At 40.9% G+C, this 24,307-nt stretch overlaps 1 protein-coding gene across 2 annotated transcripts in view; it reads right to left on the bottom strand.

Moving 5' to 3' along the window:
- The window catches only part of gatb (glutamyl-tRNA(Gln) amidotransferase, subunit B), a 101,158-nt gene that overhangs the window by 72,040 nt on the left and 4,811 nt on the right, over positions 1-24,307 (bottom strand). For both annotated transcript variants that reach the window (XM_041201914.1, XM_041201922.1), the window contains exons 2-5: positions 23,957-24,101; positions 17,600-17,713; positions 16,279-16,477; positions 15,729-15,851 (exon numbers count right to left, since the gene is read on the bottom strand). In XM_041201914.1, coding sequence (XP_041057848.1) covers positions 15,729-15,851; positions 16,279-16,477; positions 17,600-17,713; positions 23,957-24,101 — 581 coding nt within the window. The remainder of the gene's footprint in view (positions 1-15,728; positions 15,852-16,278; positions 16,478-17,599; positions 17,714-23,956; positions 24,102-24,307) is intronic.

Consider the following 24,307-nt stretch of genomic DNA (forward strand, 5'->3'; position numbering starts at 1 on the left):
TTAACCTTGCCTTTAATAATTCACCTGGTAATGGTAACAAAACTAACATTTTTTCCCCTGCAATAAAACTACGATCTGTGGCTCTCCTATCCGCCTTCACTTGCATCACCTGCTGTGATATCTTTAAATGTTCCCTAGCTAACTCATATGCTCTTTTCAATCTTTCTCTGAAGTTTGTCACATAATCCAGGAGAGTAGTTTCTGAATTTTGACCCACCAATTTCTCATGAATCAACTTCAGTGGTCTCCTTACCTCATGACCATAGGCTAATTCAAAAGGAATAAATCCGACCGATGCATCAGGAGCATTCCTAATAGAAATACCAAGAATGGAATTCCCCTGTCTCAATCCTGTGGATAGTCTTGACTATAAGCCCTCATCATGGTTTTTAAAGTTTGATGCTATCTTTCCAAAGTACCTTGTGATTCGGGATGGTAAGCTGTTGATTTAAACTGTTTTATCCCCAAACTGTTCATTACTTCCTTAAACAGCTGTGACATAAAATTTGAACCCTGATCTGATTGTATTTCTTTTGGAAAACCATATCTTGTAAAAACTTTAGTCAACCCTTCTACAATTCTCTTTGCTGTAATATTTCGCAAAGGTATCATTTCTGGAAACCTTGTAGACACATCCATTATTGTCAGCAGGTACTAATATCCACTTTTGATCTTAGGGAGGGGTCCTATATAATCAATCATGACCATAGTAAAAGGTTACTCAAATGCCCGAAATGGAATTAAAAGTGCTGGTTTAATCATTTTTTGTGGTTTCCCCAACACATGACATGTGTGACATGTTCTACAGAATTTGCCTACATCTTTATGCAATCCAGGCTAACAGAAATGTTTTTGTATTGTTGCCTATGTCTGCCTAATTCCTAAATGTCCCCCTATTGGAATTTCATGAGCTACTCTCAGAACCCAGATGGTATAACTATCTTATGCACTTCCATCCATTTCTCATCTACTGAAACTTGATACGGCCTCCACTTCCTCATTAACACACTATCTTTAAGATAATAACATTCTGGAATGCTTTCTACTTCTGTTTCTGAGTAAGCTATTTGAAATAACTGCTTTATTTGTGGATCCACTTGTAACTCTACCAACTTCCTTGAGTTAAAGACTTTAGCCACATTCTCTTCCATTTTCTCGCCCTGAATGCTCTTATCAAAGTTAGCATCAGCTAATTGAACTTCAACACTGTTTCCCTGTCTTTCAACCTCCTCTTCTTCCTGTTTCAACCTGTGAGTTTGTTACTACACAAGCTGGAAACAACACAGGGTGCTCTTTATGCAACACTTCTGTTGAAAGCACCTCCACAGGCTGCTCAACTACCATAGACATCACCCACATCTATGACCCAGTTATATAATTACCTAAATTAAATTGAACCCTATAATGGGTCATTGTTCCACTACTCCCAACAAACACCTCACCTGTTTTCCACTTACCCTTTAAATTTACCTTCCACAATGGAATAGATTTAGCATCTCAATGAACCCGATTATCATCTTTTCCTGCAACACTCCCTCTGGACAACAAATATCACTATGCTATAACATTAAGGAGTGATTAGCCCTGTGTCTCTTAAAATTTTAATATCTTTACCTGTTCCACCTTGTAAATATGGAAAGACTTCTCTTTCACATACAAAATCTTTAAACATTTCTGCAACTTGCTCTTCAGAACTTCCTTGGGTAAATTGTAAACACATTCCCACTTCTTTACCTATCACAGATTCTTCCTGCTTTACCTGTACACAAACCACTGACTTTACCTGTGCCTGGACCTCAGAACCCACAGTACTTATACTTCCAGAACTTCTCTGATTTCCAATTACTGCAACAGATTTTCCCTGTAACCCCCCAACACATTGACTTTGTGTGCCCAACCTTATAACAATGAAAACACCTCAACTTTCAAGTGTCACTTCTACCCTCAGCACTTTCCTTTTTAGTCTGAGAAAAAAATTTGAGAATTTCCAACTACTCCTCTTCCCTGACTACCTACCTTCCCACTTTCTATCTCTCTGATTTAAAAGGGTGACAAAAAAAGGTTAGGTCAATGAACTAACACATAATCATCAGCTATCTCTGCTGCTTGTCTTACATTTTAACCCTCTGTTCCTCCACATGAGTTCTCACTACCGAAGGAATTGAATCTTTAAATTCTTCCAAAAGAATTACTTCTCTAAGAGCTACATACATTGCCTCTACTTTTAATACCCTTATTCACTGGTCAAAATTACTTTGTTATACTCTCTCAAACTCAAAAGAAGTTTTCCCAGGCTGTTGCCTTATATTCCCAAATTTCTGCCTGTATGCCTCGGGAACCAATTCATACGCACTTAAAATAACCTTTTTGACTGCATCATAATCCTCCAATATGTCTTCTGACAGTGAAACATAAACCTCATGAACTAGACTAACCTAGACTGAAAAAGCAATGTCCAGGTTTCTTGTGGCCATTTCATCCACTTAGCTGTCTTCTTAAATTAAATAAAAAAACTCTACATCCCTTTCTTCAAACTTCAGAAGAGTTGCACAAATTTAAACATCTCCCCATTGAGTTTCAGGTTGAAGGTTTTTCATCTTCAGAACCTTCCTGAGTATCCAAGAACTCTTTTGTAAGGTCTAGCTTTTTAAGCCAGCATTCCGTTTCTCATTCCTTCTCTCCCTCCTCCATTGCTAACTTCTCTTTCTGGAGGTCAAATTTTCGCACTTCCATTTCTCTTTGAAATGCTCTCTCTTTTACTCTTTCTTTTCCTGTCCTTTCTTTTTCCCCTAATTCAAGTTCTTCAGTTCCTTTACTTGTTCCAGTTCAAGCTTCTTCATTTGTAACTGAAATCTGACTACCTCCAGCTGTGACTCAATAGTTTCAGGTATCCCTTCCAACATCAAATGCTGTGCTATCACTTCAGCTATGTCTGCTTTCTTTGCCCCTACAAGGTAACCTCAACTGCAGCTTATCTGCCAATTATGTTAACTTACCCTGAGATATTTTTTGTAACGCCATCAGTTACATCTTCCACTTCCAAAAAAGTTTTAGCCATGGATACAGCCATATTTGCAGTCTCACTACCTAAAAATCCCTCACACCAACTCCTGAATTCAATGTGCTTCTTGTACTCATAGCCTTAAGATTCACTAACTCCAAACCAATCAAGGAATTTCAAATATACCTCAAAGATCCCCCAGTTTTGTTATGACGTGGCAGATGGTGTGTGCCAGGCGAGTCAAATCCACAAGGGAAACTTGGTCGTGCCATCACCACGGTTTTGCAATTTATATTTATTACAAGAAGATGCGTGCACTGAATTTAGAAGTAATGAGTCCACCAACACATTTAGAGATTTAAAAAATGAAATTAAAATATTTAATAACAAAATAAAAGATTTCAAGCACATACGTAAGACTACAATTGCTTACTACTATAACAAATCCTAAAATTCCTAATTGACCTGACTCCCAGTTATATACCCCCTTTAAGGCAACAGTCCAAAATTGATTTTAGATTTAAAACAAAACCCTCAAGTTAATACCCACTTGGCAGTGGAATTCCAAATGGCTTTCACAACTTCAGTCACTTTACATAACAGACTTATGCGCAAATGGCTGGAGGCTTCTTGAAGGCTGTTTCACACACTCCTGTTAGATCTTACATGGCCCTCTCCTCACATAGCCATTCATTCTCCTTTATATATGTTTCTCTCTCTTTAATATATAAATTCTATTGCTCCACGTCTTTGAAACTGTATCTTCCTCGTAATATAAAAAATTTCATGTTGTCAATATTGTCAGTAACCTTTGGGATAAATAAACAAACTCCTTAGCCTTGCTTATCATGCTAATTGTAAACAGACTAATATCCCTATGAAATCCAAACAATCCCTTCATTTATCTAAAAAAAATGCAAATTCCTTCACATCTTACATACTAAGCCAGCATCCATGTTTACTCATTAGCATCTGAAGCACATTTCTATACCCAGCTTCTTTTGATGATTTCAAGCTTGCTGTCTATTTGACTCTAAATGTAATTAAACCACACAGACAAAACCACCTATACTTACACCCATAAATCTATTTCACAGTAAACCAGAAAAATATGAAAATTCTAATAATTTCGTAACACTGACCAATCACAGAATATGACATGAGGATGACCCACACCTGTTAGTAGATGAATTGATTTAAAGAAACCCCAACAGGGGTCAGAATGGCTCCATTTCAGACTAATTCTTCGTCAACCCAAAGAATGGAATTGCAATGTGGGAAGACTGCCCCCTGGAGGTCATTCTGTGGGCCATAAGAACCTGCAGAGAAGTTTTGCTTCCTGTGGACAGGAGGAAGCGGTCAACCTCACAAACCAAGCAGGCATGGCTGGAGGTGGCAGGCAAAGTGAAAAGCAGAAGTGTAGTTCATCACAGCTGGATTCAGTGCCACAAGAGATTCAATGAACTTAGAATGGCATCAAAGATGAGTGACATCCCACCATCTAGTACCAACCCCAATGCCAACTTCCACAGCATTCTCCTGCATAGCACTCCTCAAACACACTTTGCAACTCCACTCATTCCTCTCTCTTGGGGCACTTCCTCACATTCCCATCTAGGCAACCAACAATGACACTTACCCTCATCTTATTGCTATCTCAAATCCAACCTCTACAAATGTTGCCATTCCCTCCTCTCCTTAGTCTAGATCTCACACACATAACTCTCTCCTTTCTCACCTTGTAGGAGAAAGCACAGAACTCCAAAGAGAGGCAGGAAACCACGAGTGGTCCTCTAGGATAGACACCCTGACCACAGAATGGAGATCACAGTGTTGCAGAGTGCATGGCCTTTGGCAATGGAGAGATGGGGGTCTTCCAGATACCTACTGGCAGAATTACATATCACACAACCATAAGTGTGATAAGAAGTAGGACAATTTCTTCCTTTGCCCCCCTCTAGACTAACGGCAATAAGATGCATTTTTGAGGAGTGTTTTGACTCCTTGAGTGATGTGACTTTAAGGAAATTCACATAACAGGCTTTCTTATAAGTTTAAATTAAAGGATAAACATTTATTTTTCAAAATACCCAAAATGTAAATGCAACAAATACCCATTCCTCAAACACACACAGAAAAGATGATTTCTAAAGTGGTATCATCCACTAAGATTACTAATAGGGTAAAAATGAAACAGGGTCACTTCTTAAGAAACTGGTTGAAAACAATGCAGGCCTAACGGATTCTCTCTTGGTTCACTGAAGACAAAGGTGGTTAAAAACTTCTGGCTTTTTCAGTCGAAATTGTGGTCGAGCACCTGCAGTGAAAGTTATAATCCTGCTGGTAAAACGAACTAGCCCCTCTTTACTGCCTGAGATATTTTTCGAGGTAGGATTCTTTCTTTTTTCTGGGTGAGATCTCTCCCTCCGAGTTGCTGGCCCCCAGACTGCCTGTGCTGGCCTGCACTTATGAATTAATAAGCTATTTCCAGGCATTTCTGATCACAAGCCAGTTTCAATCATGTAACAACAGCATTAATGTTTTCCTTGTCCACACAATGGGTTCTTGGCAGTTGTAATTTGCCACACAATAGAGGATGTTTGCTAAGTCAATATTCCAGCCGTGATTGGCCTGCAAAATGTTTTTATTTGAAATTCCATCTTCCTGGGGCAAGTCTAGGAGCCACTGTTATTTTAAATCCCTTCCATTGAAATAGTGAAGGGTAGTCAATCCATACCTGGGAAACCCATTTGCATTTTAAATAAGTTTCTAGAGATAAGTTCGGACATGTCCGTCTGGCAGTACAGAAACCACAAAAGAAGTCACCTGACTCCCCTGAAGTCCATTTTGTTAAGGTATATTGTCAATTCCATGCTGCTTTTTAAGGTAAAGTGTCCACCTTCCTAATAAGTGTTACGGGCATATGACACAACCGTGACAATATAGTAATTTGTCAACTTGCCGCCCATCACTAATTCAAATGGAACCACTGCACAGCAATGATTTTGAGCTTTTTCTAATTCATGAGTTCTAATTCATGTCTTTGATTTCCCACAGATATTTCAAGTGCAATACTTAAGGAGCTAGAGCAGGCAGAGGCCAAGGATTCCTCAGGGGAGGTCATACACTGAGGAAGCACTATGACAGGATTCATGCACACCTTCCACAGTGCAGATATACACACCTTAGTGGGGTTCCCAAGGGAAATAGCTGGGTTATCACATGGTTAAGCGCACATCACAAGCAGATGTCGGGGACAAAGACAATAGTGGAGTGTCTCTGGAGGGCGCAGGACACTACAAACTTTGCTCAGCTACACACTGGCGCAAGTGCTGAGCCTCAGGTTTTATCCATGAAGAGAACAATTCTCTAGCAGCAACAGGAAATATGTGAGGTTTCATCAGCATTTCCAGGGGCTCTGCATACACTTTGAAACAGGTGGAGTCTGTCTCAAACAGGAATGCCATGATACCTCAAGCCTTTGCACTGACGTCTACCTCCATGGTAAGTGTGGCCACTTACTTGCAGCATCAGGCTCAGCAGTCCATCGAGTGTATGCTTGGCCACACCAATAGCCTTCATACACAGGCAGCCACTTTAAATAGGATGGAGGAAATCCTCATCTTCGCCATTCAGCACCTCACTTAAGTGCAGCAAAGTGCTCTCCTGCTCTTGGCTAGCAGAGAAGTGTAGGTGGGCCACAAGGGAGGAGGCAGAGAAAGGGCACAAAGAAGTGGGGACTGTTCGATGCGCTCCCACTTCTCATCCCTTGCTCCCATCAACAGTCTGAGCCCCACATACTGCCAATTTCACCAATGACCAAGTCTGCCTCTGCACAGGTGCAGTCTTTGGTGCCCACCATAGGCATCTCAGCTGTCAGAGGAAGGGAACAAGCAGCCTGTCTCTGGGTCTGCTGAAATCAAAGGGAAAGCACTACATAGAAAAAATAGAAACAGCAAAAGAAAGATTTTTAGTTATGTTGTGAAAATCTGGTTCATGGTTTATATGTTTTAGATTATAACTTTTAGGTTGGAGTTTAAGCGTTAAATGCAAGATACATGGAAAATCCTGATTGAGAAGCTGGTATGCATCTCAAGTAAATGCAATTCAAACAAGCTTGGAGCTGATTACACTTAAAAGGTAACTTATGTTTATCTTCAAGTTCAGAGTTAACAGTGTGAAAGCAATAAATAATAGGGATCTTCTATCTTAGCATAACAGAGTCAGATGGTCTACTCTTCCTTCGATAAAGGATTTAAATTTATTCAATTAGTTTCTAGATGAAAGGAAGCTGAAAGCAGTTTTGTTAACATCGGGTTACTTCGTGAACCCAGGGAGTTTGCAGAAAGGGTCGTAGAACTCCATTAGCAATATAAATTATTCATGTATTACAAAATCAAAGAGTAGCATTCAGCCTTGAAGGTAAAATAATTTGTTTACATTTTTGTTTCAGAACATCCCAAAGCATGCCACATTGTTGTAGGGACAAGACGTGGGGGGTAGTGGGTTCTTTTTAAGTTACCTGTGTGTTTGCTGACAGAAGCAAGCAGTTCAGCTTGGGGAAGAGACAGAGGCAGTTGCAGCTTTGGTTTGGTATAGATTGCATTGCAATAGATCTAGAGAGCCAACAGGGGATGATAGTTACGCCTGCACTTCAAGCAGAGAAAATATGAACATCATTTTTTCACTGCATGGAATGCAGGCAGGGCTCCTTTTCAGTTTGGATTTTGTGAGGGAAAAGCAGCTAGGAGACGTGTTCTATTTTGCAATTAGTGGAAGGAATCCACAGTGGTCCTCACAGAGCCTTAAGGCAGAAAACAGTCAGCAGAGTTGGCTTGGAAAGCTGCGGGAACGCAATTGGGTATCTGCCAGCAACCTGAACAAGGAACTGGAGGCATCCAGTCGTGTCATGAAGTCTGTTAAGAAAAGGTGGAGGATCACTTAGCCAAAAAGCTAATGGAAGGACCCCTATACAATCTTATCTCTGAGGATAGTTGGATCACTGAAGAGAATTAACGTGAATTCCAGTGGGCTATGGTATCTCTTAGGATCAGTCTCCAGAGAACTGAATGCATCTTTGTTGTAATGTATAAGGGAATTCTTGGGTTCAGGGTCAGATGGCAAGTGTGTGTTTGTGTGTGTGTTGGGTATGGCGGGGGGAGTAAAATTTAACATTGAGTTCATAAAACACACTGTTATAAACTATAGTGTTGAGTTATTAGTGCTAAGTTATTAGTGCTTACTTTGTTTAATTATTTTTGATAATCAAAGTTTGTTGTTTAAAACATGAAATCCTGTGGCACAGTTCTGTTAGTTATTTGCTGGGTGCTCGGATTTCTCTGTAAATATTAACAGTCCCTAACAGGTTCGTAACAGTTGTACAATGGGATTCATGTGGATGATTATAAAAATGTCACTATCTTAATGTATTTGAAAATGTAAATGAATCACACACTATTTCAAGTACCTATTGTTCATTTTTGTCTCCCAACCTTCCAAATGGATACTGGCTTTAACATTCCCCTAAAGACTAGAGTGGAAGACAAGAAAAGAGTCTGAATGAAATGGGGGGATTTTTGATTGTGGGAATGGTTTGTGTTGGGGTAAGCGGCAATGGGCTCAGCACTGGTGTGCCATAAGGCTTCATACATTCTGATTATCTGAACCATGCCTGGATGAGTCCGTCAAAGGCTTCTCTGGCAACCAGTTTAATGCAGGTAACCTGGCCATATCAGACCTCTCCTCAACCTGCGCCCCCCATCACAGCGGTCCTCATTGTCCTCCTCTTACAGCTTCAGTCTTCCTGCAACACTATGGTATGCAAGGCACAGCAGACCACTACCATTCTGAACATCTTTGCTGTTATATACCTAAGGGCACCCTCTGATTTGTTCAGGCACCTGAATTACATTTTCAGAAATCCAGTGGCTTGTTCAATGAGTGCTTTAGTGCTCAAGTGGCTCTGGCTGTAGTTTTCCTCTGCATCGGTGAGTAGCCTCCTCACTGGCCTCATCAGCCACGTCCTTACAGGGTAGCCCCTGACTCGAAGGAGCCACCCACTGAATCTGTTTGGAGGTGCAAAGACCTGTTGGAGATGTGACTGGAGCAGAATGAAGGCATCAAAGCAGCTTCCTGGATATCTTGCACAGACATGCATGAAAACCTTCCAATGGTCACAAGTGGAATTCCTTCCAATTGACAAAAATTGCTTGTTGATCTAAGGATGTCTAGATTGTCACATGTGCGCAGTTGATTATCCTTGTACAAATGAGAATCCAGCCACTGCAGCAAGTGTGAGACCCCTCTGGTCTGACTGGCCTATCAATAGCAAAGTGGATGTAATTGGCAATCGTGGCAAACAGTCACCTGGAAGGTACACTTATGACAGCAGATTATGATGGCCACTGGTAATGCAAGTCCACCTGGCCCACTGTGAACGAGTTCTAGCAGGTTGCAGATGTCAGCAACAATCTGCAGTGAAAGCCTGAGTCTTCTGAGACACTGCTACTCAGTCATGTAAAGAAAGCTGATCCTCTGCCTGGACCTTGTATAGGGGTTTGCCTCCTTCAAGCTGGAGCTAAGTCTCCAACCCCTATGTCCTGTGGAGCAGCCTTTGGCCAAGGAGTGTGCAGCTGCTGTTGCTTCTGTTGGTGCTCCTCTGGTTCAGCAGAGGTCCATTACAGAGCTGCCCAAGTTGCTTTAAGCTGCAGTCACAGCACTCAGGTGGTTAAACCACTCCTTCTCAAAATTTGTCATAAATCTCCTTTTTCTGTTTCATTTTAATCGCTGTATTTTTAGTCATCCGAGGAGATCTGGCTTTGGATGCCCTTCCTTTGCCCTTCATGAGAATGTACCTAGTCTGTACCTGGATTATCTCCTCCTTGAAGGCCTCCCATTGCTCACTTACGGTTTTAACTGCCAATCTTGGTTCCAATCCATGTGGGCCAGATTCCTTTTCAACTCAGTGAAATTAACCCTCCTCCAGTTGTGCACTTCTACATTTAATTTTTCCTTGTCCTTTTTCACAACTCTAAACTTTGTGATATTGTGATCAGTTTTCCAAATGCTGTTCTACTGAAATATGCTCCAATTGTCCCACTTCATTCCCCACAGCTAGATCTAGCACTTCTTCCTTCCTCACAGGCTGTAAACATACCAGTCAGGTAAATCTCTTGTAAAATTTCTGGAATTCCTATATTTTTGCCCTTTACACTATTATTTTCCCAGTATAGATAGCTGAATAACTGTTAACTGAATTCCTTCATTATCTGTAATCTTGCACCTTTCTTGAAATGCCTGCAAATGTGTTCCTATTCTCCACTATTTGGTAGCTTAAGGGATATACCTAGCAGCATAATCACTCCTCCATTGTTCCTTAATTCTAATGAAACAGATTTTCTTCGAACCCTCAAGCGCATCATTGCTTTCTAGTGGTGTAATAGTATCTTTGATCCTACTAGTAGCTCTCTTCCTTATTTTCTTCCCTATCTTTCCACTGTATATCATAGCCAAGAATACCAAGCTCCCATTCCTCCTCTTATTTAGCCAGGTCTCCATTAATGCCACAATATAGGGCTGGATTTAATGCTCCCCGGCTGTCATATAATTCAGCCTATGGCCTTTTGTGGCTACTTGCTTCTGCGGTTTAGCAACCTTACTTACTATATGCTGTACATTTATGCACATGCAAACCAAACATCTTAATCTACCTCAAATGTCTGACCTATTTCTGAACTACTCTTAGTTTTAATGCTGTTTGTTCCTCCTAGTCCTCTGTGCATCTTGTACTTCCCCTCTAACCTTCCATCCTGGTGACACCTATCCAAGGGTGCTTGTTAATCTCCCCAAGAGGATATTCATCAAAACCCTGTTGAGGTACAACTTGTTCATCTTGTAAAGGTTCCTCCTGCCCCAGAACTGGACCCAATGCACCAATGATCCGAGGATTTCCCTCCTGCATCATTTCTCCATCCATGTATTAACATGTTGTAACTTCCTGTCCCTATTCTCACTAGAACGTAGCACTGAGAGTAATTGAGAGGTTACCGCCTTTGTGGGCCCGCTCTAACTTCACCCTGGTTCCTAAAGCAGTCCCTAGGACATCAATTCTTTTCCTATCTATGCCTCTGGTTCTAACATGGACCAGGATTCCTGGCTATTTCCTTACCTACTGCAAAAATATTCTGCACCTCTTCATTAGTATCCTTTACCCTGACACCGTTTTAGGCAACACACCATGCAGAACTTACATCAGTGGTTGGAGAAACAACCGTCCATTCCCCATACAATCAAAATCCCTTATGGCCACTACATTTTTTTACATTTTGGTGTTCCTCCACACAGTGCCTTGGATGTACACTAGGCTGCACAGCCCTGAAGTTTTGTCACCCTCGCCGATACACGATAATGAAAACCGGTTTGAGAGTGGCACACTCCCGCAGGATTCTTGCACTGCTTGTCTCTTCCTACACTACAACATGGCCACCCACTTACCATCCTCCTGAACTCACTATAGCTGCAGAGTGACCACCTCCTGGCATCTGCACTCCAGATAATTCTCAACCATCCATAAATGTACGAACATATGAATTAGCATGAATTGGCCATTCGTCCCCTCAAGCCTGCTCTGTCATTCAATAAGGTCATTGATCTGATTGTGGCCTCAGCTCCACATTCCTCATACCCCCACTAGCCTTTGACTCCCACGTTAGTCAAGAATCTATCTACCTCTGCCTTAAAAATATTCAATGACATTGCAATTATTGCAACCGCTCTTCAAGCTCTCAGAAACCCTGAGGATTTCAGTTGTTCGAACTCAATATAATCTGCGCACATGATTGCCCCATCAATCTTGGAATGGTACATAGTTAACTTTCTGTGTCAGTAGCAACTCTGTCATGGCCACCACTTTACCTTCAGGCAGGGTAAATTAACTGTACACTTGTGTTCCCATCCAACAGCAATTTTAGTAAATGTCTCAGACAGCCTGTGGTTTAGCAACACGTCTGATAGCCTCCCAATTACGTTATTTCAACAGGTTTGGATGTTGGTAGGGCAAGTTGAGTATGGGAATACCAGAGTAATCTTTTTCTGTTCCTTTCAACAATAATATCGTGACAGCCCTGATGCCTCAGCAAGTTTAGCAAGTGAGTAGCTATGTTAAATAACAGCGGTTCCCAACCAGTGTGCTGCCGTGAAGGTTACCCAAGTGTGCCGTGAAATCAGAGGCTAATCAGAGAGAACACTGAACTCTCGCTCTCTATCATCACTTTTATATCTTGAACTTTCGCTCTCTTGCAGTTTTTATCACCCCAACTTTCGCTCTCTCTCTCGCCACTTAAGATGAGACCATGCAAGACACAAACAGACATAAAGAAAACACTGCCAGATCAAGATTTGCAGATAGTATATGATATACACAGTCATGGATAAGTTCTTGAAGTGAAGAATCCGCTCTGATTCAAATGTGGCCAAAACAACAGAAACCTCAAGAGAAAAATTCGAGGTTCATACAAAACAGTGACAGCTACCTTGCCTTTAGATTTTTGTGGGCTGGTGATGCCCCTTGCCCTGTCCCAGAATGCTTAATTTGCAGGGAGAAGATCCCAAACACTGCAATGGTACGAAGTAAGTTGAAGTGCAATTTGAATACAAAACGCCGTTTGCTTGCCAACAAGGATACACAGTATTTCAAGTGCTCAAGAGAATAAAATGTAAAGCAAGATCAACATATGATGGAGTGTGTGCAGGTCTCAGATAACTCGCTTCCTGCGCATTATCTGGTGACTGAGCTCATAGCGAAATCGAAGACACTGCACATCATTGTCAAAATCCTAATTCTGCCTGTATGCAAAAGTACCGTGAGAGTAATGTTGGGAGCTAACGTCACCAAAGAAATTGACAAAGTTCCTCTTTCTGTTAATACAATCAAATGGCATCTTGCTGAAATGTCAGTTGATATTGGAAAGGTACTTCAAGAGAAATTAGAAATGAGTGGAAAATTTGACCTGCAGATTGATGATTCTACAGATATTAGCAGACACTGCCAGCTCTTAGCCAATGTCTGATAGAATCCCCATCAACATACCTAAGAGAATTTCTTCTTTTGCAAAGAATTATCCAGTCATGCAACCAGGGAAGAAATCTTTCATGTCACAACTGCTTACCTAGAGGAAAACAACCTTAACTAGACCAAGTGCAATAGCACCTGCACTGACAGAGCATTTTCCATGATGGGAAAAGTCAAAGGATTTGTGAGTTAGGTGAAAGAACAAAAGCCTGACATCCAGGTCAGCTGCTGCATCCTGTACTGTGAAGCCCTTGTTGCCAAAACAATGCTGCCTGAGTTAACTGCAGTATTAGACCAAACAGTGAAAATCATGAATTATGTAAAATCATGTCCTTTGAAAATACACTTGATTACTATTCTCTGTGAAAAGATGGGGGTTGAGTACCAGGGTTTACTCATCCACACAGCTGTGCGATAGCTGTTTCAGGGGAAGGTCTTCTCATGCGCTTACAAGCCTTGTAATGCGCTGAAAGTGTTTTAGGCTCTGTATGAATTGCCACACAAAGATTTAATATGTGATGATTCTTGGTGTGCTAAGCTTGCATGTCTTTCAGATATATTCAGTCATCTGAATGAGCTGAATGTTAAAATGCAAAGGAAAAACGAGAACATTCTGACTTCCACAGATAAACTTCAAGGCTTCAGATCAAAACTATCCCCTTGGCAGGAAAAAGTGGCAAGTGGGTCTATTGAGATGTACAAGCTGGCATTTTGCTTTGACTCAAAGTTTTAATTTCAATAAGTAATTTTTTAATGAAGAAACAACTGAACTTTTTAATTGTGTTACAAATATGAACTTTCACATTTAAGAAAAAACTGAAAACAACTGAACTTGTTAATGGGAAACACTTTTAAATTATGTACATTTTCTATTAAAAATTATGTATTTGACAAGCAGCCGGTGATAAAGATTTCATTATAAACTGCTTAAACTAATGAAACTTGTATTAGATGGTGGGTTGATGTGTTTTTAAGTGGTTTTAGAGGTAAAAGGCTTTTTTTAGATGACAGTTCAGTTGGAGAAAATAGGCGTACATCAGTTTTTTTTAGTATATCAAGGTGTACTGTGACATACAAAAGGTTGGGAACCACTGTTACATGAGACAGGAAGATCCCAGATTCATACAAAAGGCTGGGAACCACTGTTACATGAGGCAGGAAGATCACAGATTCATCATCTGGTCTGAGCGAAGTTAGCCGATTTTAGACTAGGTGGCAGGAGGAATGCTATAATTGGCCTCAGTGCCAATGAGCTAGCAAGGAAAAAGAAAAATCAAACAGGGTCACTGCTCCTGATTGCTATCAAGTGTACCTACTGGAAGTGTGTGCATGCACGCATGCGTGCACATCAGGCAAGGGCACAATTGCTATGATGAGCACACTCCTGATGACCAAATTAATTATTGACACTCACTGTCAAGGCTCACACATGATTGATATGCAATTGGGTGAGGTACCAAAGGATTTCCAATGCTAGAACCATATCCAAGGGAAGGCAGGAGAAAAATAATTTATTTGAGGGAAGAAAACTCAACAATCTGGTACAAGAATTATAATTGGTCTCAATGTAATTTTGCTATTCTCCAACATTGGTTATGTCTCACTCAAGTATTTACTACTGGGAGTGCCCCTGTTGAAAATAAGCCATAATATATAAGAGGAGTAGGCCATATATCCCCTTGAGCCTGCTCTGCCATTCAATAAGATCATGGCTGATCTTTGACCTCAACTTCTTTTTGCTGCCCTATTCCCATATCCCTTGATTCACTGAGAGTCCAAAATCTATCAATCTCAGTCTTGAATATACCCAATGACTGAACATCCACAGACCCAAGATAGAGAATTCCAAAGATTCATAACCCTGAGTGAAGAAATTTCTCATCTCAGTACTAAATGGGTAACACCTTATCCTGAGACTATGGCCCCTAGTTTCTAGACTCTCCAACCAAGAGAAACAGCTCCTCAGGATCTCCCCCGTTTACTCTCTCAGAACCTTTCATGTTTCAATGAGATAATATCTCATTCTTCTAAACTCCACAGAGAATACTCATTCTACTCAATCTCTCCTCATAAGACAACCCTTTCATCTACTATTGCACTCTCCCTAACATAAGTATATCCTTCCTTAGGTTCAGAATCCAAAATTGTATACAGTTCCTTCCTTCAGTACAAGATCAAAACTACACTGCACATTTGACTTGGCCAAGATCAAGCTTGGTTGTGATATCTCTCACCACTTACTGATGTTAATTAACTGAAGATGACCATCTGGATGATGTACCTCTGGACTTCAGACAACTATGGAACTAGATCTGAATATTAGTCTGCATTTTTGGCAAAGAGGGGAGTAAAGTACATGTTCATAAAACATAAGTTTCCTTAACTATACTTTCTCTACCTGATACACTAACAAAATGCCCAATCCCTGTCACATTTAATTTCTTTTGTTCCCTATCTATCCAAAAACTGATAAAAAGTCAGCAATATTTCCAAATTTCTGCACATCTTGTTTAATAAGAAATCCTCAATAACCAGTGTTGGTAGCCATTTTGATGAAAAAAAGGTTGTTTCATAACAATGAGTTATAAATTTAAATAGAAGTGTAATTTTCAGTAAGCTGATATAGGCTATTTCAAAATTCTAAAACATCCTCTTTACCTGCCATATTTCCATGGCATGTACCAAGTGCCTGTAAGACAAGTTGGAGTTCTCGAACAGCTGCTGCCGCTTCGTCTCCACAACACATGTCTGGTTCCATAACAATCTCCATCAAACCAACTCCTGCAATCAAACAACATTTCGCAAATAAAATTACATTGTATTTTTTTTGTCAAAATGTAAAAATAGGAAGGGGGAGCTGGGTTGGGAAAAGAGAGATGGAGAATTAATATTCAGGTAGAAAGGCAACTTGAAAGAACTTACATTTATACAGTAATTAATCCCATCATCAGGGCAACCCATGTACTTTACAATCAAAGAACTTTGGACCTTGTTCAGCAAGTCTCTCGACTTTGGCCCCTTTTGTCCCCAAAGCAAGCAAATCACCTGGCTCGCTGTAGGGCAGAATTCAGAGGTCACGTGATCCTCTTCATTTCTCCATTTTACCTTAAAGAGACAGCCCCAAAACATTCTTATAAAGTTCATATCTGTAACTTAAAAATGGGTAAAAAACCAATTTTATATTGTGAATTTTACTCTTCATACCTACCAGCCCTATTTAAATCAATTAATGTATGGGTTCCTGCATCGTCATGGAGACTTTTACCGCTATCCTGTTCCAGTTGAATTTGTTTGATTCGCACCAATTTAGGTATCATACAATTTCTGTTTTTTCCAGCACAAAGGCTATATGCAAGGCTTCCATTGATGGCAACTGGACATCTCTGCTGTGTTACCTGATAGCCGACCTACAGGCACAACAAAAAATATTTCTCAAAATGTTGGCAGAAGATTATTGACAAAATTCAGAGATTTAACTGCCACAAATCTTTCATGTAAACTGCGTAAATGCGCTTCAGGAAGCGCTGATAATTAGAACAAAAAAAAATCCCAACAGTACTTTTTTTTTAATTAAACTGCCATCAACCTTGTTGCTGGAGGTAGGCATGGCAAAATAAATGAGATGATACATTTGCAATCCTGTGTCCTGATCGTAACATAACAGAAACTAAAAACAAATGAAACTAAAGCAAATAAAGCAGCGCAAATATAAATCAAATACAAAACAGCTAAACAGCGCAGGAAGGAGAATGAGAATACTTTGGGATATTTTGGGGTACTACTGCCATCTCAACATTACATGCATCCAGTAGCCAGTCAGAAGGGGACACACTGATGGATCCTCATACCATTCAGCAAGTTCTAATAATTAGTAGTGGAGTCATATTCAAATTTTCAAAAAGGATAGACAGGAAAAAGACCAGCTGGTCCATCAAGTCTTTGCCACGATGGCTCGACATTGGTTAAATATACCTTCCCTCTGTACACCACCCCTCCTCCCACCTCACAGCTATGTAATCTCGGAAGGGGCAAAACAGAAAAGAAAAGAAACGGGGTCAATAAGGGGAATAAAATCATCTAAAATTCCTCTCTGGCCCAGTCAGGCAATCAATCCAGGAGGTCTTTCAGATTAAGATGATTACAAATTTGATCCCTGGACTGTGCTGCATTAATTGATCTTGGCCAGGTTGCTGGGAGGCGGCCTTCAGCTGGCTTCAACACCATTGCATTTGTGAGAGGGGTAAAAGAAAATTGGCCCTGAAATGATGTCCCATCATCTTCAAAAGATATGGGGAATTGGTAGAAACTGGAAGACAAACTGAAAATCAGTATGATCACAGCATGATCATTACAGAAGCAACTACTTTAAGATTTTGTATTCAATATCATAAGCAAATGTATCAGTTGCCTTCAGAAGTTATGATTTGAAATATTTTGAAAACATATTAAATACAAATGAAAAGTGCACTCAGTAGGTTAAAAAAATTGCCTACTTAACAGAAGTTATTTGAAATTATGCACAAGCTTACTGGCAAGTCAGCGTAGAAGTAGTGTTTTCTGTCAAACTTGGATTTCTTATTAATGGTACAGTTTAGGGCCAAGCCAGTCATCACAGCTGCTTCGACACAGTATTTGTTAAGAACCTTTTGAGGGTGAGGAAATACAATGATTACGTTGTACATATGCAGGCATCCAATGCGAGGCATTCAATTCAAAAACATGTTCTGCACCAACTGAAGGCACTGTTTTAAGAATAAAATCGCAAACAAATCGCATAACTTCATACTAAAATCTGCTAAAGTAACATCCCCTAACAGGCATTAAGTTCTAATTCTGTTGTGAGTCAGCATGATAAATAGCACAAATCTTCACACCATGAGGCTCTTCTTCACAGCTCAATTTTGCACTGTTGTTCAAAATGAAATTAATGTGAGTGCATACAAATTCATAGTGAGATTGTAAGTCAGCGAAGGTCACATCCAACTGCACGTACTGCAGACTGCAGAATGTGGAACGAACTTAGACAAACGAAATCAATTTGATACCAACTTGACTTCTACTGAAATCATTATAAAAGAAAAAAAACATCCAATTAGAACTTATTTGCTTAAAAGAAATTTCTCAGCTTCAATGCGTGGGCTATGCAAAAACTGGTGTTTAGCTTGGCAAGATGTAGTGAACCAAGTTGATCACACTGTCAAAGTAGAAGAATAGTTCAGACAAAAAGAAACAACTGGAATATTCTACAATCACTCAAAACATGGTGAGGTGAGGGGGAATGGAGATTTGGTTCAAATATTTTATCAAGTGTTGATATTTTTCTTATTAGCTGCTTAAATCAATCTCATAATACGTAAAAGGTGGTTTTGAAAGCTTTTGAAGATTTTTGTAGCAGAGAAGAGGTGCTGCACATAAGCAGGTGAGCATTTGGATAGACATGACAATTTGACAGACACAACAGCTCCAGCTGTTTCAACTTCTCTGAAATTGAAATAAAATTGCAGTTTCAAGCATTTTAATCTGGCAATTTTTACAAAGTGGTCCTCTACTCCCTGACATGGGAAGGTGGTGACACATGTTAGATGAGGTTCTAGTCTATTGGTAACCCTCCAAAACTTGTAATTCTTCATCATTTACACTGACTATTCTCCATTGGGCATCACTGCCTCAGTGTTTAAATTCTAATTGTAAAGCAATTTTGAGGACTTCCCAGGATATATATGTCCTTTTAACAAGCTTTCCATCCAAATTGGGTCATTCCAAATGACAAGACATCCCATTGCCTAAATAACACACGATTCTATAACATTTCCAAATGTGCTGGGTTTTGAGGTTTACTTTTGAGAGCATTCTTTTAAAATTCCTCCTTTGAACTATCTACCCAAGTGCACACTACCTGCAGCCAAAAATGCAATTTGATCCCAAGGCTCCAATACTGTTACTCAAGAATAAGAGTTTTTGGTAGTCACCTGGAGATAACCCACTGATTTCTCTGTTATTTGTTGGAAGACACCAATCTCCTGATTGTTGCCTTTCTCTGTAGATGATTGAGATCTCAGTAGACTGTAGTGGGAGAGTTTTTTTTAAATTCATTCTAGGGATGTGGGCTTCGCAGGCTGGGCAAGCATTTATTATCCATCCCCTGTTGCTCGAGAAGGTGGTGGTGAGCAGCCTTCTTGAACTGCTGGAGTCCATGTGGTGTAGGTACACCCAAAATGCTGTTAGGAAGGGAGTTCCAGGATTTTGACCAAGCGACTGTGAAGGAACGGCGATATATTTCTAAATCAGGATGGTGAGTGACTTGGAGGGGAACTTCCAGGTGATGGTGTTCCCATTTATCTGCTGCCCTTGTCCTTCTAGATGCTAGTGGCTGTGGGTTTGGAAGGTGCAGTCGAAGGAGCCTTGGCGAATTCCTGCATTGCATCTTGTAGACAGTACACATTTCTGCTACTATGCGTTGCCGGTGGAGGGAGTGAATGTTTGTGGATGTGGTTCCAATCAAGTGGGCTACTTTGTCCTGGACAATGTCAAGCTTTTTGAGTGTTGTGGGAGCTGCACTCATCCAGGCAAGTGGAGAGTATTCCATAACACTCTTGCCTTGTACCTTATAGATAGTGATCAGGCTTTGGGGAATCAGGTGGTGAGTCATCTGTCGCACAATACCTAGCCCCTGACCTGCCCTTGTAGCCACAGTATTCATATGGCTAGTCCAGTTCAGTTTCTGGTCAATAGTAACTCCCAGGATGTTGATAGTGGGAGATGCAGTGATGGTAATGCCACTGAACATCAAGCGGCGATGGTTGGATTCTCTCTTGTTGGAGGTGATCATTGCCTGACACTTGTGTGGCGCAAATGTTACTTGCCACTTGTCAGCCCAAGCCTGGATATTGTCCAGGTCTTGCTGCATTTGGACATGGACTGCTTCAGTGTCTGAGGTGTCACGAATGTTGCTGAACATTAAGTAATCATCAGCAAACATCCCCACTTCTGACCTTATGATGGAAGGTAGGTCATTGATGAAGCAGCTGAAGATGGTTGGGGCGAGGACACTACCCTGAGGAACTCCTGCAGTTATGTCCTGGAGCTGAGATTACTCCAACAACCATAACCATCTTCCTTTGTGCTAGGTATGACTGCAACCAGCAGAGAGTTTTCCCCGATTCCCATTGGCTCCAGTTTTGCTAGGGTTCCTTGATGGCACACTCAGTCAAACGCTGCCTTGATGTCAAGGGCTGTCACTTTCGCCTCACCTCGGGAGTTCAGCTGTTTTGTCCATGTTTGAACTAAGGCTGTAAGGAGGTTAGGAGCTGAATGGCCCTGGTGGAGGCCAAACTGGGCGTCAGTAAGCAGGTTATTGTTAAGCAAGTGCCACTTAATAGTATTGTTGCTGACCCCTTCCATTACATTACTGATGATCGAGAGTAGACTGATGTGGCGGTAACTGGCTGGGTTGGATGTGTCCTGCTTTTTGTGTACAGGACATACCTGGGCAAATTTCCACATAGCCAGGTGGATGCCAATGTTGCAGCTGCACTGGAACAGCTTGGCTAGGGGCACAAGTCTTCAGTGCTATTGCACGCTGTTTCTTAATATCGCGCGGAGCAAATTGAACTGGCTGAAGACTGGCATCTGTGATGCTGGTGCCTGTGGGCGAGGCCGAGATGGATCATCCACTCGGCACTTCTGACTGAAGATTGTTGCGAATGCTTCAGCCTTATCTTTTGCACTAATGTGCTGTGTTCCTCCATCATTGAGGATGGGGATGCTTGTGGAGCCTCCTCCTCCAGTGTGTTGTTTAATTGTCCATCACCATTCATGACTGGTTGTGGCAGTACTGCAGAGCTTAGATCTGATCTGTTGGTTGTGGGATTGCTTAGTTCTGTCTATCACTTACTGCTTATGCTGTTTGGCACGCAAGTAGTCCTGTGCTATAGCTTCACCAGGTTGACACCTCATTTTTAAGTGTGCCTGGTGCTGCTCCTGGCATGCCTTCCTGCACTCTTCATTGAACCAGTGTTGATCCGCTGGCTTGATGGTAATGGTAGAGTGGGGGATATGCCAGGTCATGAGGTTACAGATTGTGTTCGAGTACAAATCTGCTGCTGCTGATGGCCCAGCGCACATCAAGGATGTCCAGTCTTGAGCTGCTAGATCAGTTCAAAATCTATCCCATTTAGCACAGTGATAGTGCCACACAAAACGATGGTGTCCTCAATGTGAAGGCAGGACCTCGTCTCCACAACAACTGTGCGGTGGTCATCCCCACCGATACTGTCACGGACATTTGCATCTGCGGCAGAAAGGTTGGTGAGAATTAGGTCAAGTATGTTTTTCCCTCTTGTTGGCTCCCTCCCCACCTGCCGCAGACCCAGTATAGCAGCTATGACGTTTAGGACTCAGCCAGCTTGGTCAGCAGCGGTGCTAAGCTCCTCTTGGTGATGGACATTGAATTCCCTCATCCATAGTACATTCTGTGCCCTTGCCTCCCTCAGTGCTTCCTCCAAGTGATGTTCAACATGGAAGAGCACTGATTCATCAGCTGAGGGAGGGTGATACATTGTAATCAGCAGGAGGTTTCCTTTGCCCATGTTTGACCTGATGCCATGAGACTTCATGGGGTCCAGAGCTCATGTTGAGGACTCCCAGGGCTACTCCCTCCCGACTGTATACCATTATGCTGCCACCCCTGATGTGCCGGTGGGACAGGACATACCCAGGGATGGTGATGGTGGTGTCTGGGACATTACGTCTAAGATATGATTCCGTGAGGATGACTATGTCAGGCTGTTGCTTGACTAGTCTGTGAGACAGCTCTCCAAATTTTGGGACTAGCGTACAGATGTTAGTAAGGAGGTCCTTGCAGGGTTGACACAGCTGCGATTGCGATTGCCAGTCGTTTCCGGTGCCTTGGTCGATGCCGGATGGTCTGTCTAGTTTCATGTCTTTTTTGTGACTTTGTAGCAGTTTGTTACAACTGAGTGGCTTGCTAGGCCATTTCAGAGGGCATTTATGAATCAACCACATTGCTGTGGGTCTGGATTCATATGTAGACCAGATGACAGATTTCCTTCCCTAAAGGACATTAGTGAACCAGATGGGTTTTTACAACAATCGACCAAAGCTCCATGGTCACCAATAGACTTTTAATTCCAGATTTTTTTTTAACTAAATTCAAATTCTACCATCTGCCATGCTGGGATTCGAATCCAGGTCCCCAGAACATTAGCTATGAAGAAGAGTCATACAGACTTGAAATGTTAACTGTCTTTTTCTCCACAGATGCTGTCAGACTTGCTGAGTTTTTCTAGCATTTTTTGTTTTTATTTCAGATTTCCAGCATCCGCAGTATTTTGCCTTTACCCTTCACCCTTGGTCTCTGAGTTACTAGTCTAGTGACAATACCACTACACCATTGCCTCCCCTCAAGTAGGTGCTCCTCTAACTTGTACAAATTTTAGTTAAAGGTAAAAACAAAGAAACCTGAGATCTAAGTAGACAACTTAAATGGTTAAATGTTAGATAAATGAAAAATCAAACATCGCAATGGTAACCACATGATTTATTCTACATTTTCTAATAAATTACTTCAGCTTCAAATCATTCAAGTTATTTTTACTACATATTATTCGTCTGGGAGTGTACTGTACAACTTTCTGCATCATAATTCACTCAGCTCCTGGAAATCAATTTTCTCATAAATCATTTATTTTATATGAATTGATTTATTAGCACAGAAATTGTGGTAAAAATGAAATCATGTCTAACGGCCTTTACACAACTATTATTTTGCTGTAAAATCTCAGTTTTACAGTATAAAATCCTGAGCATGAGGGGCACACCTGATTTTACAACTGTCTTTTTAGTTTTTTGAAAAATAATCTAAGTAATAACCCTCGATTTTTAGGACAGGAAAACATGCAACATTTGGTATATGTCTTGCATTATCTGCAATATTTAATACTTAAATTAAACTGGTTAATGTAAGGTAAACACAGAAAATGCTGGAAATACACAGCAGATAATGTAACATCTCTGGAGAGAGAACTGAGTTAATGATTCAGGTAGATGACTTCTCAATGGAATAGAAAAAAGTTATAAATGCAATAGGTTGTAACCAAACGTAAGGGAGGGTGGAGGGGGCAGGATGGAAAAAGAACAAAGGGGAAGATCTGTGATAGGATGGAAGACAGAAACATTAAATGACAAGAATTGGTAGAGCAGGGCCAAAGCAAGTGATAATGGGACAAGTAAAGGAAAAAAAAATGTCTAGAGGAGATATGAATGGCAGAGTAAGGAATAGATGCCATCTGAAAGCAAAAACATGAGGAAAACAAGATTAAGGCCAAAACATGCAAAGAAAAGGAAACAAAATGGAAATAGAGAGGTTAATGTAAAGACCATACTGTGTGCCAACTCAAGTATCACTCACTCCTAGATCTAAAACTGGACGGTGAAACACCAGTTATTTCCTTAGTGAGGAGAAAACTTAAGGTTTCATCTGGCTCCTTGGTATGTATTTGACAGGATACAAATTGTGGGTGTGAACAGTTGGTAACCATTCCGATATTTGCATGCCAAAGTTGACTGGAGCACCATGTCCCCCAGTAATTCCCTTTAACTTTGCAGTTACATAATCCTCCTATTCATGATACTACTTTCTTTCTCTTTGCAGTTGTAGTTTCCTTATTCACCTAACAGCAGGAGACAAGGAGCCTAACAACTTGTATTAATTGAAAATTGGTTTACATGGGAGGAATGCACAGTCTATGACAAAAACTTCAATTTAGCAAAAGGTATCTTTACAAATTCTATCCAAAGCTAGATATATAAAGCACCATTATTTCTACCTCAACAAGTCCAATATAGAGACATTGAAAAATACTCACTGGTAATGTGCCTGGAAGCGAAGCATCTAAAAATGATACCAATGAATTTGGAGGTGCTGAAAATTGCACCCGGGACCCAGAGAATAGTTTGGAGTTGGAACATAACTGAGCATGGACTTCCAATCCCACAACTCCCATCCATTTGCTGGGAGAAAAAAATGATTAGTTATAAAACATGAGAAATAAATATGACCAATAAACAAGATTACAAGTGCCTTACAGAACTATAACTATCCACCTGATTGCCTAAAAGAAATCTAAAACTCAGGTAAGACCTTGGTTTAATATCTCATCCAAAAGGCAAGGCCCCATCTGTTCTCGCAGATGGACATCAAAGATCCAATGGTACTA

Source organism: Carcharodon carcharias, chromosome 1, assembly GCF_017639515.1.
Source record: "Carcharodon carcharias isolate sCarCar2 chromosome 1, sCarCar2.pri, whole genome shotgun sequence".
In the NCBI taxonomy this organism is placed as follows: domain Eukaryota; kingdom Metazoa; phylum Chordata; class Chondrichthyes; order Lamniformes; family Lamnidae; genus Carcharodon; species Carcharodon carcharias.